We start from the raw sequence: 17,871 nt of genomic DNA on the forward strand, positions 1-17,871 counted from the left end.
CTGTCAACGTATTTGTTCTCACAATGAATTATCACTTCGATTGATAACAGTTTTTTTATCAACCGATCGAGTTGATGTTGACAGCTCGGACAGTGCTCCCCGAATAGACTAAGCATGTTGTGGTGTGTGTTGTTTATTTTTGCCGCGTGCGGTAAGTACTTCTACGTTTATTAACTCAGTAAAAAGTCGTTATTCGGAATGGTTATTGCGAGTTATCAGAAGTATCATCATGTCATTGTGCAATTTCTATAGACGTTTTGAAAACTGTTTCGTAATGTATGAATCAGAATTCGCATAAATCATTGATGATCCTACTAGACACTTTAAGACGGAGCTACAATGCTTCAAACTATATGTCTTTAACACTTATATTCTTATTTTAATGTATATACATATTATTAAATACATGTGTACATTACTGACAATAGATGATCCATACGGAGCACTTATAGTAGTCTGTAGATGACCCACTGAGATACAAGTTTTGTGCCATCAATATTGTCTCGAAATATATTGTTATCGGTGAAAAATGTTGATTATGGGCTATCAATACATTTGTCATAGCGTGTACCTAATGTGTCACACGCCAATGTTTATTTTCTACAATAAACGAAGACGATTATAAGCAGGTAAGGCCCCCGTATCCCCTGTTTTTTGTTACAGTAACTTTTGACTAAAAATCTACTATTGCTATAAATTTCATCTTACTTCTGACTAATCAAGGATGATCGGTAGAAGTAATCTCAGAATGCCGAATATTTTCTTAATTCCATCCTATATGATCCATTCTTATGCCATCGTCGTATCGGGCACAAATTTTAATGCTAGACAAGTTAGTCATGTTTTAAAGCAGTTAAAATAAAAATATGCCACAGTACTGCTAGAAGATAGCATATTTTATAAGTGTAATATTACCTGATTTAAAACTTTATCACTTTTTTATTAAAAATTCCTTGAAACGATTTAAAACTTCTTCGCGTAAAAAGATTAATAGATATGCTGCAATAAAACTCCACCATTCGTAGAACCTGAATCATAGATAACCAATTATCTTTATCGGATAATTAGGAAAGCCCAGAATACATTAGATAAACTGCACCGGTATCACCGACTAGAAAACCTGCGTACAGTACTTCAGCTTATACGGGACGATTCCGAGGGGTCAAATGCCTCTGAAACTAATAAAAACCGATCCTGCGCAGTGCCGATTTTGCTGACGATCTCTTTTCACTAAATGATCCCCATCTTGAATATCTATGTTTCTATAGTATTTGGCAATACCCAATTACTAATATTATGTAGCCGCTCTAAGTCCAAGCCTAGTCGAACATTTTATATTACATTGATTCTATCTTAAGAACTCATTCTCTTAACCTCTTCCCTACCCATTTCCCTTCCCACATGTATGAGAGAAGTATGTGAAATTAGACACATTATAACAACTTTACTGTAATTGACACATAATCAATAATATACACAACTACACAATATAAACGCAAATACATTTAGGGACTAAAGACGGTATCGCGACGGAGCTCGGGTGATGCGTGTACGCGTGTGGCGAGGGCCGACAACGGACTGGCGACGCGTCCCCGAGCAACATGTAATTATCAGGGACAACGCAGGCGGAGGAATGGCAGGTGAACACGGTGCCGCTGCCCACGACATCTATTACAGACTCCAGGATCATCGGCGGCTCACCCGTCTCCATAGAGCGATATCCCTTTATCGTTCAAGTGAGTATAACTTAATATTTAAGATTTTGGTTATTTAAGCAATTGCAGTTCACGATTCAATACCTCTTTAAATTAGGAAATAAACTTAAGAATAATAAAATGCCTTCACTATATGCATTATTCAGATCACATAAGTACCTATTACAACATCTTTTTCCTTAATACATATCACAAGCACACTTTGCTTATCATAATATTTGATCACGTTTAATAGAGTGCGAACCTTATTTCTTTTTCGAGAAACAATGCAGACTCCATGCGTTATTGAACATTTCGTAAACTCTATCATTTCCTGACTCGGGGATAGAACGTGAGATCTCAGCACGGCAATACAATTAAACCATTCATTTGACGTTTTTTAGGTGCTGTACAACTCTCAGCTTCTGTGTGGTGGCTCGCTGCTGACATCGCGGCATGTATTGACCGCCGCTCACTGCTTCTTTAACGAGTGAGTTTCTGTTTTACTTTTAATATTATGTATTAATTCCTCTTAGTGGTAGAGGAGGCCCGTGCCAAGCTGTGAGATAGTATATAATACAAGGGTGATATTAGGGCTAATGAATAAAAGAGGGGCTAGATAGTGCTGTCGCCAGGCCGACAGCCAGTAGAATTACCTACTAAGCAATCATTCCAGAAATGTGTTTAAAAACGTGTTTTATGTTGACATTTTGGCAAATAATTAAGGCAGGTGAAATAGAAGGGAACATACAAAGTTGAATTACATGAAACAATCACAATACAAAAGCAATATTTTATGCGTTATGGGTCATATACTTAGTCGTATTCGTTGGAAGTTAGTATAAGGCCTAAGCTTAAAGCCGGAAGAGCCATTGATGCGCTTGGGGTTCTAAGCTCGGGCCACAGATCTATTTGCTCGTTTGTATAAGTTTGTGCCAATATTCATATCGAATGTTGAATATTAGTGTGTAATATTATCTGTCTATAACAAGATTTTATCGCAATCTATATAATTTGATAACAAAGCATGTTATTAGAACGTTGTTGTATTAAATACAGTGGTGTAGCGTACTTGTACGGGGGAAGGTGGGAGGGACCGGCTCGGGCGGCTCTTTGTAGGAGGCGGCAAAATGTAAACATGTGCGTCGCTTGTACCTACCAGTGTCTATATAATATCAGCCCTGTATTATATACTGTCCCACTGTTGAGCACGGGGCTTCCTCTACTACTGAGAGGGATTAGGCCTTAGTCCGCCACGCTGCCCTAGTGCGGTAGACTTCACACACCCTCGAAAATTTCTATAGAGAATTTCTCAGGTATGCATGTCTCCTCACAATGTTCTCCTTCACCGTTGAAGCAAGTGATGATTTACAAAGAATACACACATGATTTATTAGAAAAGTCAGAGGTGTGTGCCCTTGGGATTTGAACCTGCGGACATTCGTCTCGGCAGTCCGTTCCACAACCAACTAGGCTATCGCCGCTTGTCTAGGAGTGTTTGTTATCTAGTGTCTACCAGTGTCTAGGATGCACGTGTGTCGCTCTTATTTTTGTTTTGTTGAAACAGCCCTCGCTCTCGCTCGTTGCTTTGGGACGGCAAATATTGGGTTCGAGCTAAAAACACTTACGCTACACCACTGGTTAAATATTACATGTTATGAATGGCTTTAAATGCGTGAAAGATTGGAATGGAACTTCAGAATGAGGATCCCATGGTGTACTTTTACAAGGTTGAGGCAGAAGGAAGCACTGCTTCCTCTTTGCACTCTACACAAATACTTTTGTATGCTTACATGATGAAATTTTCGATTCGTAAGTATTCCCTTCTCCCCCGGATAATATTTGAGATTTTGCCCTCTCTCTTCTAAATTGAAAGCTACACTCTTGCAGCATAATATAATATAAGAGAGGTACTTACTAAAAATCAAAATAGCTAGTAAGTCGACGGCAAGTCGTATTTGAATATAACAAAAAGTCCGTGCGGGCTACCATTTGTTGGTTACCATCAGAGGCGGCTTTACTATTGTGCAGGGTGTGCGCTGCACACTGGCGCAGTCTGTTAGAGGGCGCCAGACACGACACCTTCCAAGAGACATGTGTCGCTCGCGACACTGGCGCTCTCAAACAACCCACGCCGATGCTAAGGCCGACGAGCGGCTTCTTTACTTTACACAACAACTTTTGATTTAATATTAAGTATCAAATTTATTAAAGATTACATTTTCTCCTACGGGGCACGAAGGAATTGATATCACACGGGCGGCACATGGGCTAGAGCCGCCTCTGGTTACCATCAGCCACAAGTTATACCTACATAATATAAGAGATAGCATATATTACAACAAATGCGGTAGAGTTAAATTGTATAAAAATATATCAATGATTTGTTTCAGCCAGGGCATCCAAGTCGGCCCCAGACGGTTTTCCGTCCGTGTCGGCAGTTCGAACGCTAATTCCGGTAAGATTTCATGGTAATAACCGCTATTTAGAGTCTAGTCTAGAGAATCTTTATTAATTATTACGCCATTATTTATGAATAAAATAATATGACTGTAACATACCACCCAGTATCAGCGTTGGGCGCTTCTGTGGAGAGATTTTTAGATCCCAACTATATTTTTGGTGATTATATAATTAGCGTGCTCAAATATTTCCCTATGTGCCATTCCTGATACGCGTGCTATTGTCTTATGTAAATACCAATTAGATACAGCTATGTGACAAGCATTGCCACCTCAATGAGCTATTGAATGACAAGACGAGCATGTGTTTCACCTGACGGTAAGCGATACGGCCGCCCATAAACAATAGAATATCATACTAATTTTAAATTACAAGGAAGTACTGTGTAGCACTCCAGTCGTCATCTTAAGACATAGGGCCGTATTAATAAATCAATCTCACCTTTGAGTAGGTTCTCAAGTAAACATTTAATTTGTTTAATTATTTAATAAACAAAGCTTGAATTGTCATATACGAGCTATTGTCAGCTGAGTCGACATCTTTTAAAAAACAAAACTCATAATCAAATTATATAACTTGACTTTGTTGATATCAATTAAATAGCAACGATTTTAAGATGCTAACTTTCATTTAACAGGGTTTCAGCTAACTTGAGAAGTGAACAGAGTGGCATCTATTTATCTCACCCATGGTATGTTGACCTTCAGGTGGAAAGGTGCACAGCGTGTCAACCATAGTGGTGCACGAGCGGTACAACAGGATACCCCGCGACAACGACATCGCGATAATGCTGTTGAACAGGCATGTGAAGTGGAGTGACAGGGTGGGCACCGCACGGATCCCCCTGGCAGACGCCGTGGTTCCCAAAAACGCCACTGTTGTCCACATCGGTTGGGGAACAACTAGCGTGAGTCTTTTAAGCCTGTGTTATACTGACGTGCTGGGGTAAAGGCTTCACAATTGAGTTTTTAAGCCTTAAACTCCACAGGGATAATTTAAAGAAACTATAAATCACTGGATGGTAAGTCGTCTCAGTGGATTTTACACTTTTCAAACCTCAGCCCGAAATAATCGGGGATAGCTTTATCCGTTAAAACAAATCCCCGGTGTCACTGCAGCAGTTCGACCCAAAAAGTAACTAAATAGTGATTACAATAATGATTCATGACAGAGATAACCCTTAGGTTTCTTTATATTACAGACGACCAATCCAGCGACCTCGCCGATTCTAAACGGAGTATCTGTCTACAAGATAGACCACGCCGTTTGCAGAGAGCGGTACACAATGCTGGAGCAACTCAGGGGAGAGCCTTATCCAGTGACCAGCAACATGATCTGTGCGGGCGTACTGGACGTTGGAGGTAGAGATAGTGCTGCCATAGCTACTGTTTTTGAAGTTTCGCTTACAAGTATCGGAACCGGCTTGGTATTAAGAAATAACTCTGCCAGTTAAAGTACCTACTTCCGACATATAAGTACCAAATGTGATTAGTTCAAGAGCAATGTTTTGACTTCTCTGTATGTCTACGCCAATATCATCGTAATAGCATGTAAAGGAAAGTCACTATTCACTTAGGACGCTATTTAAATCGTACAGATTTAAGGGTTTTATCCCATTATTTATTATGTGTTGTACCAAAGCTTTTAATTTGCAGGTAGAGACGCGTGCCAGGGTGACAGTGGAGGACCCTTGCTTTACAGGAACGTGGTCGTGGGCGTCACCTCGTGGGGCTACGGGTGCGCATTGCCCCTGTTCCCAGGGGTCAGCGCCAGGGTCGCTAGTTACACCAATTGGATCACAAACACCGTTAGTATTGCTTTAGGTTATTTTTTTACGGATATCTAACTGATAAGGGCTGTGGTGTCCAGATCAAATATCTACGGCAAGAGATGATTATCCTTCGTCGGTGATCACAATTATGCCAGCCAGCAGTGCCGTAAATAGCGTTTTATGCGCCCAATGGGAGCTCCGATAACTGCGCTCAAGCATGACCCTAAACTTGGTCCTGATCTAGTCATTTCCGTACTCTTCCAGAGTCTACGCCCTGTGCCTAACCTCCGCCGATACCGTCGTAGTTACGGCATTTTATGCAATCGTGAGGATAGCTGAATAATAAAATGGGTAGTACTCCCTGACAGGCCGCCATCGAAATAATGATTTCTCAGTTTTTTAAGTTATTTCTGGTCAGCCATGACATCACGAGGGCACTCACTCGCTCGTTAAAATAAAATAACAAATAGTTCCAATCCCGTGCATTATGTATTTTGAATCAAAAAAGTACAACAATCAATAAGTCCTCTTTGTATTTCTTATTATTTTATTTTATTTTGTAGAATGACTATTAAATGGTCGCGAGTAAAAATTACTGTCTAATAAAAACTCTGTGTATCAAATCATTTCATCAATCAATAAAGAGACGCTGCCCGCGATAGTGTAAGCCGCGTGTAATCCGCAAATAAAACAGTTATCAGTTGTATCATGCCCTATCTAAACACTACATTTAGGTAATGTGTTTGTTAACAATATAATTTATTGAACTAAATACAAAATTTATTTGACTAAATACTAATTTTTTCGCGCTTCTCCCACGTAGATGTTTTCCCGGAATAAAAGAGCATTTGTAGGGATAAAAAGTGGCCTAATTAATCCAGGACATAGTCTGTGTGGAAAATTTACTGCTTGTAGTCCAAAAGTATGTACATTCACCTCCACCAAATCCAAACATCATCACATTTTCCGGTTTATTTAATAAATAACAAAAAAAAATGCTGGTCATTTATTTCTAAACGGTTATAAATTGCATTGAAATAAATCTAGTTGTCGGATTTTCGATGTTCGACATTCGTGGAAAATCAGTAATGAATTTTGTCAGATTAATAATGATCTGCATTTCCAGGTGTCGCAACTGCGCGGCGGCTCTCGTGTCGAGAGCGCCAGTGCGTTGCTCCTCCTAGTCTCCGTGTCCGCGGCATACTGCGCCAGACTCTCTCAGTTTTAACGTGTAATGTGATGTATTAAATTAAATAAATGTGATAATTTGTTAAGTTTGTTATGAGTTTTAATCATTTGCCTAAGAGCTTCCACATGCGTTGACACTAGCGGCAATATATCAATAGTTATATAGACTTTTCAGTAAGTCCTGCAAGCTGCAAAATTTGCGCATGGCGGCGCCCGTGACGATACTTTAAGATAACGATGGTTGCTAAAACTGTACACTGGAAAAAAATATTGAATATAATATAAATTTTAAACAAATATTTTACTCAATAATTAACAAGCTATTTGTAAGTGTAGTATATTGTATTCACGTCTTTCAAGTATTCAAATGGAATTGAATAATTTTATTTTTATAGGGTTAAGATGTAGATGAGTGGTCTTGGGAAAAAGTTCTTTCAGTTTTTGTCAGTGGAAAAGGTATAACCAAGGGCCAAGTGCAAGAAACGGGCACCGGAAGCCTTGTGTGGGGCACGCGAGTTGATTTGCGCATGACTAATGCTCTAAGGTTTAAGATCTTTTTTTCATCCCGGGTTGGCCAGTGATATCGGGTTTTTAATATCACCCAAGTCTAGAATTTATACTCGATATGGCGTTAGGCTTGTATGCACGTTATTTCATTCTAGGATATTAAGCGAAAAGTGGCAGCCCTGCCGGCCTAGCATGCGCACGACGACAAAATTTTGTTGACACTTTTTCTCGTGATTTTGTCGTTTATCTCTATATGTGTACCGACACTAACATGCGCACTCATTTTCTCGACTTGTCACGAGAAAAGTAGAGAAAAATTAATGTTTTATTAATCTGTGGTATTTTTGTCTACAAACCCTAACATGAGCAAATAATTTTATCGTTTTTTGACACATGTAAACGAGATATTTGTCTTCTTTGATATTGTACGAAGAGATAAACCGAGAAAATTATCAATTTAATTTATTCGTTAAAACGCGATGGTGGTATCGTACTATAGTAAAATAATATCGATATACGACAAACGAGAGGCGTGTAAAGTGGAAAGAAGACATATTATACTTAATTGATTTATGATATCCCTTTGCTACAAAACGAATGGCATTGTATATTAAAGAAATATAATATTAATTGAAATATTATATTAGCCGTCCGTTTAAAGGTAATTGAATATATTTATTACATACTTAATTACATAAGTAGCTGAGTTTAATATCAATTGAAGTATTTTGATTTATAGATAATGGAATCATTTTTATTTTTTTCAGGTGAGACTCGTGAATTTTACGTGCAAGGTATGTTAGGGCTCTTAGATTGTACCCATATAAAAATATTACCTCCTAATGAGCCACAAAGTGCACAATATCAAAAAATGAGGAAGGATGCCTGTGACACCAAGGTTCAACTGGTAATGTACTATTAATTAATTATTAGAGTTAATAGAAATAAAAAATGAATGTACTTTGAGAAATATCTTCACAATTAATACATAGCATGATACCTTTCATAAAAATGAAATTAGTGTGCCAACTAATGAGGTAATAAGAACTATTTAATCAGATTAATTGCAGTTTTAATTTTGTTTATTTTAATACTACAAATACAAATGAGTAACTTGTTTTACCATAATGTTTTGCAAAACTAGTACCTATATGTTACCAAAAAATGTCACATTATGGATTCAAACAGCAAAACTCTTAATGTGAATGCCAGGTATCAGAGAAGATACTATTACTATGCAACTTAACAATATGAACAAACAATATCTTGCTTTATTTCTTTATTAAAAACTTCATTTACACTGATTGTATACTGATGGACTTAACAATAATGGATATATGGTTATACACTGTTTCAAATAGTTGTTTGACTATATTATTTTACCACTGGTACAACTTCACATTATATTACTATTGTTAAGTAACTGTAGGTAATGCAGTATTTTATGTTACAGTGTTCCAATGGAGGAAACTATTATAAATGACCATCATATGTGAGAAGAACCTGTACAATTATCAGTACCTGCAAGTGTCTCACAAGCAGGATGACCTCAATTATAATAAATAGATATTTTCCTATGTAAATAATGTATATTTTATTATATTCACATTTTAAATATCAAGATAGTTTTCATTATTACAACAAAATCTTCTACACAAATTTAGGCAACAATAGAATATTTCATAATAACTTGTTATACAACAAATTTCCTACTATTACTGTAATGAAATACTATGAACACTTACAAGAAACAGAAATTGCACTCTCAAGTAATTGCTGCAGTTTACTTATATTATTAATTTCCTAAACCAACAGAACAAGAACACAACAGAACAGAACCAAATTTCCTAACATACAGATGTTTTATCTAGTGTATAAATAAAGATACCTAACGAAGTATATATACATGATATTAAGTATTTAAAAATGTAGTTTTTCTTAAAAACTGGTTATAAAAATACATATTTTCATTAAAGTATTAAGTTCAAACCGAGCAACAAAAAACTTTTTGGGAGTAGTATTTGGTAAGCTCTTCAACATGGTGTTGACTGCTGGGCTGGGGACATTCCAATGAATGTAGAGGCACTTGATTCACGGAACTAAAACAAAAAGAAAATATATACTTACTTCATATTTTAATAAACACTAATACTAAAAAACATCAATTACCATCGAATAAGAACAAACTTGAGCTTTGTGGCTGCAAAGTTCAACTTACAACATTGGTGTTTTGCTAATAAGGTTATTGTTTCACTATACTTACATCAATTGGGTATTTTGTGAGGCCCAAAGCCACAGCCATCTCCTTCCCGATTGGACTACTGATTCCATTAGGCATTATGGTACATCGTTCTCACGGCGGGGCGTAGTCACCCGAGGTAAAGTCCGGCTTGGGCACCATATACTCGTACAAATAATTGTCTTATTAGATTTTATTTGATTTGTGTCTTGTTACTTCGTACTCCAAAATAGGGCGGAGCTGTTATTTTGTTTTAGAATCCTTATTATATTGTACAATATTATTATTAATTTTGAATTTGTTTACTTATTTACGTTTTTATTTACATTATGCTCTTTGTTATGACATAAACTGTCACATAAAACGTCAAAAACCTAATTGGATCATAGATCTATAAAAATTGAATGAACTAAAACCATTGTAGCTATATTAGAAAATAAAATGTTTAGAATATATATTTCAATGGGCAACATCGGTTTGTCTTCACGAGTAAACTTATGTCTTCAACGAGGAATTTGTCGATCGTGGTGCGCATGTTAGAGAAAACGAGATATTTATCGACATCGACAATTTGTCTACTCTCGTTCTCGAGATATCTCGTGATGCGCATGCTAGGCCGGCTGGTTGTACCCCTGCCTACCCATTCATTGACAAAAGCCATGTATGCATGAATAATATAAAAGCAACACAATTGATTGACAATTTTACACTTACAACTGTCATACAATTTATTCATGACTTGTTTGTCTGTTAAGTATGTGTATATAATATCAGTCATATATACACTGTCCCACAACAGCTCACAGTCCTCCTCTACTACTGAGAGGGTGCAGGCCTTAGAACTAAGAGAGACATACCCTCAAAATTCTTATACAGAACATCTCAGGCATGCGAGTTTCCTCATGATGTTTTCTTTTACAGAGCAAGCGATAATTCACAAAGAATACACACATAACTTTAGAAAAACTATCGCCGTTTTATACTATATATGATAATAAAACTTATTTGACAACTGAAAATGGTCTCAAAATGAAACATCACTTAGATATCACATGTTAATATTTTATTTAGAGTAATGATATATATGTTACAAGGTAGTCGTACAATAAATATAAGGTACACGGTGAGTCGTTACACTTGTCATAACAGCGCCGGCCGCACCGACAACAGCACCACCTGCCGGCACAATACTGCAACAAACAACATTACATTAACCAATGCTTCATCATACACACCTTGTATCCATGGAGGGGTAACTGGTGCCACTTTTCGGCTTTCGATTATAGGGGGCGACCCTATTGTCCTGTAGAGCACAAATTCCAGACTCCGGGATAGTAACGAGTGGAAAAAACCATATTACTTTGCGAGGGGGATCGAACCCGAAACCTTAATAGTACAATCGTTTCATAAAACAACTACGTCTGTGACTATTCAACAATTGTAAATAACTTGTCCACTCAAATGCAAAGTGTTTCGTATGCACATCAGACTATTACGGTTAATTATAATTAATCACCTAAAAAAATACAGAATTGTTTATCCGCAACAAATAACTATGTATTAATTCCATACAAACTGCAATGCAATGAAGGTAGTTACGATTGAATGCGTGTGAAGTAGTCGATGTTGGTGGTACCTTTATCGGTGATCTTGTCGTCGAGCAGCACGTCGGCGACGAGTCCGGCGGCGCTGAGCGTGGTGAGGCGCGGGTCGGGCGCGGCGGCGGAGGGGGCGGGGCGCGGGGCGGCGCCCTCCGCCTCCAGCCACCACCGGGACAGCTCCTCCGACGCGCCCTGCACGCTGCCGCCCGGCTGTGAATACAACACGTGACAATTACAACTATTATACTGACTAATGTCGGACTTGATGAATAACCCTTGTTCCTATCCATTTACGAATACTATATTTGTCGTTGATATAACAAAACACTAATGACCTCACGACAAAGTGCGATATAGACATTATACTCCACCGTAATTATTACACACGCCGTGAAACAACCATCCAAAGTAATAAAAACAATTTAATAAATGTGGATGCTATACAGGCCTCATAGTAACAGGTAATAAGCAGGGAAATCTCAATAACCATACAACACCGAGCTCCTTTTCTCGTTGGTAAGTTATGATGGTTACCTCGACAGCGGGCTGGTATGCGAACTTGTCGTCGACAAACGGCCGGAAGGCGTCGTCGGCGTCGAGCCGCAGCGCGTGGTCGATGACAGTGCAGGTGACGTCACGCGCCGGGTCCAGCACCAAGTAGCTGCGCTCCGCCTCGCCCGGAGACACAGGACTCGATATGCACGCGGGCCTCTGTTATATAACACTTAATACTATAGCTCACGTAGTAATGGATAAACAGATATTTCACTAACGATCGCAATATTAATCTTCGATCCAAGTCCAAGGATAAATCAAAATAAGTTTTGAGTTCTTATGTTTACATGAATGTAACAAAACTAGTTTTTTTTATTTTATCAGATTATATGTGAATACTGCCAGACCTGTATCTGGCGTCCGGGGTGCAGCAGCGTGTAGGTGGTGCCGGCGAGCGCGTCGCCCACGAGGTAGGTGGCGGCGCGTGCCTCCGTCACCACGTACGTCTCGCACTCGGCCACGTCCGCGTCGGCGCCCTCCGTGTCCGGTTCCGCCTCGGTGTCCCCTTCCGCTTCCGCCTCGCCGTCCTCGTACCCGTGCCGCTGTGATACCAGCTCTTTAGCTGTAAAATGTTACGTTGCAAAATTATATTATCAATTAGTCGTCACAAATATAATGATTTATGTTTTAATTATTTATTCATTATAATTTTAAGTCACCTATATCATATATGATTATCTGTTATTTTGAAAGTATTAGTATTTTAAAGTTTCAGTATTACTGGGACACAGCACGGAGTCTGAAAGTTATTGGTATGATACCCCCGTACCTCGGAAACCATGTACAGCATTTGTTCCTACGCCTGACTTCTCTCCGGTAATGTCGCCTAGTTTGATTTACCACGGCAGTAAATTGTGTAACTTTTATAATTGCTAAACAACATGATATATTGTATAATAGCCTTTTGATGTAGTGGTGTGGTGTGGTAGTTACCGGTGCGTTGTTCGGCGAGCAGACGGCACAGCGCGTAGCCGGGGCAGGGGGCGGCGCGCGCCACCACGAACCGCCCCGCGCCGCCACCCGCGCCGCCGCCAGCGCCGCCCACGCCCACGCCCACCTCCGCTGCTACGAAGACAAACATACAATACAACATGAATTATTTCAAATATAAGGTGGTGTTCAGATTAACATGGAAATTTGCAAAAGGTTTTCAGAACAATAACTAAAATTGTAGTCAGAAACTATAGTTAGGATAAATAAATATTATTATAACTGTACTACAGTTAATGAAATTGTTCCTATTTAATGCTCAATTATTAGTCGCAATCAAATAAATTACGAACAATTGTATTGAAGACGAGAGTGTTACTTTACTACTCACTAGCATATAAAAGTTACCTGGAAACTAGCTAAAACCTTGTTAATTTCGAATTCTTATATGAATATACAACTCTTTTTAGCACCTTATCAAATTCATATGTAAAAATAGAAACGCTGTAGATATTGACAAATATAGTATGATTGTAAATCCGAGCGGCTCAACGCCGGGCCGTAAGGCACGCTTACACCAGCATAACCGCTCAGTCGCCCCGCATGTAGGCTGGGCGGTAGTAATAAGGGACTTTCTCCGCGAAACCAAAGTATGATTGTAAATATTGGATAACTATTTAGAGTACGGTTTCTCTAGCCAAATTGCTAACAATAATTCCAGTTTGTACCTTCGTATGTGGTGACGGCGGCGTCGTTGATGGTCTCCGCGAGCATCTCGTGCTCGTCCGGGTTGTGTTCGATGAACACGTCCTGCACACAGACGTACAGTTTTAATACAACCACGAGTGAGACACATTTAGGACATTATTCTAGATCGGAGGTAAGGTCCCGTTTAGGTCATACGAGTGTATATTAATAATAAACCAGCGCCTTTAGAATGTGCAAAAAAAAACGCGACGCATAAGTAGTTTATTGTAATATTGTGATTTATTGAGACCAATATCGTGTTAGTCACTCAAATATTCACAATAAAACAAGACGGAGCCGTGTCGTGTTTTTTTTGCAATATTCTAAGCCCACTACCCGTTCGTCAGAAATTAAAAAGTATTCATAAACTTGATATTTATAACATCCAAGCAATGTTTACATATGTCACGAACATTCTCTTTCAACTGTAAAAGTACACTTTCGATGCTGTTTTCGATCTCTTGGTTGTGGCCTTCGACCTTTAAGTTTTTGAACATTAAACATGTAATGGGATCATGGAGCTATTTAAGCCAATTGAGTTGTTGCTAGAACGTGCGATGTCAATGCAAGTGTGATAGTAAACTATCATAGCAACTGCTATAAGCCAGGATCAGCAGTTGTCCGCACTTTATTACACCGAGCCATGAAGCTCGGCAAGTCTCGCTAATCTATCTTTATCCCGCAACGAAATAATTCAAATATAAAAATAGGACTAAATTGAAAAGATGCAAGTGTGATAATAAGATGAAGTGAGGTGGTGAGGTGTGGTGACGTGGTGATGTGGTGATGTGGTGATGTGGTGATGTGATAATGTGGTGGTGTGGTGGTGTGGTGGTGTGGTGATGTGGTGGTGTGGTGGTGTGGTGAGGTGTGGTGATGTGGTGATGTAGTGATGTGGTGGTGTGGTGGTGCGGTGGTATGGTACCTTGGGCGGCGCGTGCTTGTAGTGCAGACTGATCTTGCTGAGCTCGTGGTCCAGCTCGGCGAGCTGCGCCACGTGGCGCGCCTTGTCCGCCTCCGCGCCCTCCGACTGCACACACACATATGAGTCAATATTATCTTACCAATAGTTTGCTTATATTTTTTACAGTCTGTTTCAAAATGTCCAAAATCAATTTTATCCAATAGTTAACGTATAATACAGTTAATGCTGAATGCAATCTTCGGTATAATGTTAAATATTACGTCAAACCTCTTTTAGTTTAAACTTGATTACTTGTAGCATAAGTAAGATTCATGAAAGTGAAAATATATATTTTCAGTTGGGCTTTAGGTGGTGAGTAAAAACCCATATATTGTCGTGCTGTCAAAAAAAAATAATTAATAAACATAGATTTTTTTTCATGCCTATTAAAGTCGTTTTCAGAGCTGGCTGCAGTCGCTTATCAACTGATAGTGAATTGATAGGTTAATTTTAAATGCCCTATATGACAATTACTTTTACTTAGTATTAAATATAAAGACAATGAGTTGCATCTGACAATGATTTACCTTCTGCATAGCGTGCGAGAGTGACGCCATCTGCCTGTGCGTGGGGGACAGCGCGGGGCTGTACTCCAGCGGAGACTGCGGGGACACCGGGCCCTGAGACACGAGGATCATAATTAACATGGGTACACCAATCATCTCATTAACTTGTGTTCTAAATTATTACTTGTTTTTGCCGAAAATTTCTAAAGAGTATCGTTTCACGACTATGAAATGTCGATCATATAAATGTGTGATATATTCATGGCCGATTCCAATAAATTACCCCATCCAAACGCCTTAACGGTAATGCATATCACATACATTTTCTTCTACAAACGCACACATCACGCATTTCTCCACAAAGGGGTATGCAGAGGCGCAACCAGGACACCCATTTTTCGCCAAGTGTGTTCCGTCCCATGACGTGATAGGGGGCGAGCCTATCGCCATATCGGGCAGAAATTCCAAACTCCGGGCTGATACTGAACAGAAAAACCCAAATATCACTGTCCGACCCCAAGATTCGAACCCACAACCCCAGAGCGCTGCCGTACCGTGCATGCAGTACAACTACGCCACCTAGGCAGTCTACTGTAAACTTTGTTCTGATTGAACCATTGTTTCGATCGATCGAAAAAATTATGGCAATTAAAACCGATGAATAGACGTGTGCGGTGTACTCACACTGTTGGATATGGAGGCGAGCTTGTGCTGCAGCGAGAGCATGTACTCGCTGTAGGAGTGACTCTTGTTGGGCGTGCTCGGCTGCGACGAGCCCGTCGAGTTCACGTTTGTCATGCCTGCGACGACGAACAACAACATATAATGCGAGCGACAAATTAGTACTCGTTTTAGACCTATACAAGTACAATTTCATGTTATTGTATATGGTTTCCACAATCAATATGCAGATAGAAAAATATCTAAATTAGTTGATAATTTTATCTATGATAAACTTAAAAACAATATTATAATTTTGATGTGTAGAATGTATAATTTTTACCGAATTTCAAAATAATGACTAATTAAAACACTGAGCACTAACTCATATCGACTTCGATGGGTCGCCTGGTGAGCGCGTGGTGCACGGCCCGCTGCGCCACCAGCTGGCCCAGGTTCTGCCCCACCAGCCCCAGCGTCTGCCCCCCCAGCCCCAGCGCTTGTCCGCCCAGGCCTAGCGCCTGCCCGCCCAGCGCTAAGTTTTGACCACCAATGAGATTCTGACCGCTTAATCCTAAGTTTTGACTTGCTAGACCTGCAAAATGAAAAATACAGTTTTGTTGAAAATTGTTTTTTACCTTTGGTATAGTCTGTTCTCATTTGACATTACTGTAGGGAACAGTAATTATTCCCATCTTTGCTCTGGTAGAGTGGGCTTATTGATTTTTATTTCCCGGTCAAGAATCAATACTATGATATGAAGCAAATACACGACAGTAAAAACTAAGTCAAACTCTTTGAACCAATCTATTTGACTATGATCCAATATATAATGACATGCTAATCACCTAAGTTTTGTCCAAGATTCTGTCCCATAAGATTCTGGTTGAGCGCGATGTTCTGGTGCTGGAGATGCAGCGGCGGCGCCATCGGCAGCGGGGAGGCCAGCCCGAACCCGAGCCCGAACGCGGGGCTCATCTGCTGGCCCGCCAGCTGACTCACCGACGTCTGCAACGCTTGCTGCTGGGCCGCTGCACAAATACATACATATAATCAATACTATATTATACATGTTAGCAAGAGTATGAACTGTTCAGGGAAATAACTGCATCTTTTAAAATAACAGAGTTTAATGTAAGGCAAGAGTAACGTTATTAGGGGTGTCGTTTTTCACTCTGAGAAGCCTGAGAAGGAACAAGAAAGATCCTGCGCTTCAGGAAGGAGTCGGGCTGGCTAGAACCATAGCCGGCATCCTACGCACAAGGGCCCGACCTACTACGGGCTAAGTGCAGAAAAAGGAGCCGCTCAACATAGAACATAGGGGTGTCGTTTTAAAAATCAGATGTTAGTCTCAAGGCGGTTCCTGAACTAATAAAACCATATGAACATTAAAAAGGGTATTTAAAATATCTACTTTTCCTTGATTCTTTCCATTGGTGTTTTTTTTTATTCAATTCCGCCTCTCAAATTTGTGGATATATTTTCCTTAAATAATTTCCGTATAATTAAGCTATAAGGAATTGCGGTCAAATTCCCGTGTATCTGCCAGTGCGTACGTACCTATAAAGTCGTTGGCGGTGCCCAGCATGGGCGGGTAGTACTGCGGGTACTGCGGCGGCAGGCGGGCGCCCATCGACGACGCTGCACATATAGCGTTACTCACAACACACCACACAACACGCAGGCAATGGGTTAGATGGGGGGTGACGTCGGCTTAAGGGTGTGCGATACGTCTAATCACGTTCTAGTATTTACTCGAAAAATAAGTGTTTTTATTGTACTTGACACTTGAACATAAAAATATGATTTAAAATATGGATGCCGTTTGTAATTTTGTAAAAATGATGTTTTAAAGAAGGCTAGTTAGGATTTGGCAAATCTTCCCCTAAGCCGACGGAATAGTGATCACAATGGAAACTGTATCACTAATGATAATGCACAGTGTGAGACAAGTTTTAGTTATTCATTATAGAACAATAACATGCATTTCGCTATAAATAAATAAAAAATATTCACTGAAGTTCTAGAGGTAAGAGTGTTCTTTTG

At 39.5% G+C, this 17,871-nt stretch overlaps 2 protein-coding genes across 10 annotated transcripts in view; one reads left to right on the top strand and one right to left on the bottom strand.

The window, feature by feature from the left end:
• LOC119189389 (trypsin, alkaline C-like) lies at window positions 1–7,206 on the top strand. Its single transcript, XM_037438853.1, has 8 exons — window positions 1–151; window positions 1,615–1,736; window positions 2,099–2,184; window positions 4,088–4,152; window positions 4,865–5,064; window positions 5,359–5,518; window positions 5,813–5,964; window positions 7,055–7,206. Exons 1-8 carry the CDS (start codon window positions 115–117, stop codon window positions 7,154–7,156), a joined length of 924 nt encoding a protein of 307 aa, XP_037294750.1. The 5' UTR covers window positions 1–114; the 3' UTR covers window positions 7,157–7,206.
• Window positions 7,207–10,903: 3,697 nt separating this feature from the next.
• LOC115442972 (serine/threonine-protein kinase WNK1) overlaps window positions 10,904–17,871 on the bottom strand; it is a 58,629-nt gene continuing 51,661 nt past the window's right edge. For 7 of the 9 annotated variants that reach the window (XM_030168221.2, XM_030168215.2, XM_030168216.2 and 4 more), the window contains 12 exons: window positions 17,386–17,466; window positions 16,674–16,856; window positions 16,211–16,420; window positions 15,850–15,965; window positions 15,187–15,279; window positions 14,621–14,725; window positions 13,677–13,758; window positions 12,952–13,083; window positions 12,366–12,580; window positions 11,998–12,174; window positions 11,499–11,673; window positions 10,904–11,052 (listed from right to left, as the gene is read on the bottom strand). In XM_030168221.2, the coding sequence (XP_030024081.2) occupies window positions 11,003–11,052; window positions 11,499–11,673; window positions 11,998–12,174; window positions 12,366–12,580; window positions 12,952–13,083; window positions 13,677–13,758; window positions 14,621–14,725; window positions 15,187–15,279; window positions 15,850–15,965; window positions 16,211–16,420; window positions 16,674–16,856; window positions 17,386–17,466 (1,619 nt within the window). In that variant the 3' untranslated portion in view covers window positions 10,904–11,002. The remainder of the gene's footprint in view (window positions 11,053–11,498; window positions 11,674–11,997; window positions 12,175–12,365; window positions 12,581–12,951; window positions 13,084–13,676; window positions 13,759–14,620; window positions 14,726–15,186; window positions 15,280–15,849; window positions 15,966–16,210; window positions 16,421–16,673; window positions 16,857–17,385; window positions 17,467–17,871) is intronic. The other 2 variants (XM_030168218.2, XM_030168219.2) reach the window with 2 other exon arrangements.

The sequence above is a fragment of the Manduca sexta genome, chromosome 3 (genome assembly GCF_014839805.1).
Source record: "Manduca sexta isolate Smith_Timp_Sample1 chromosome 3, JHU_Msex_v1.0, whole genome shotgun sequence".
Lineage (NCBI taxonomy): Eukaryota > Metazoa > Arthropoda > Insecta > Lepidoptera > Sphingidae > Manduca > Manduca sexta.

Coding starts and splice junctions, on each gene's coding strand:
- LOC119189389 (XM_037438853.1), top strand. CDS start 115: ATGTTGTGGTGTGTGTTGTTTATTTTTGCCGCGTGCG. Junction 152..1,614: donor GTTTATTTTTGCCGCGTGCG/GTAAGTACTTCT, acceptor TGTAATTATCAG/GGACAACGCAGGCGGAGGAA. Junction 5,965..7,054: donor CCAATTGGATCACAAACACC/GTTAGTATTGCT, acceptor CTGCATTTCCAG/GTGTCGCAACTGCGCGGCGG.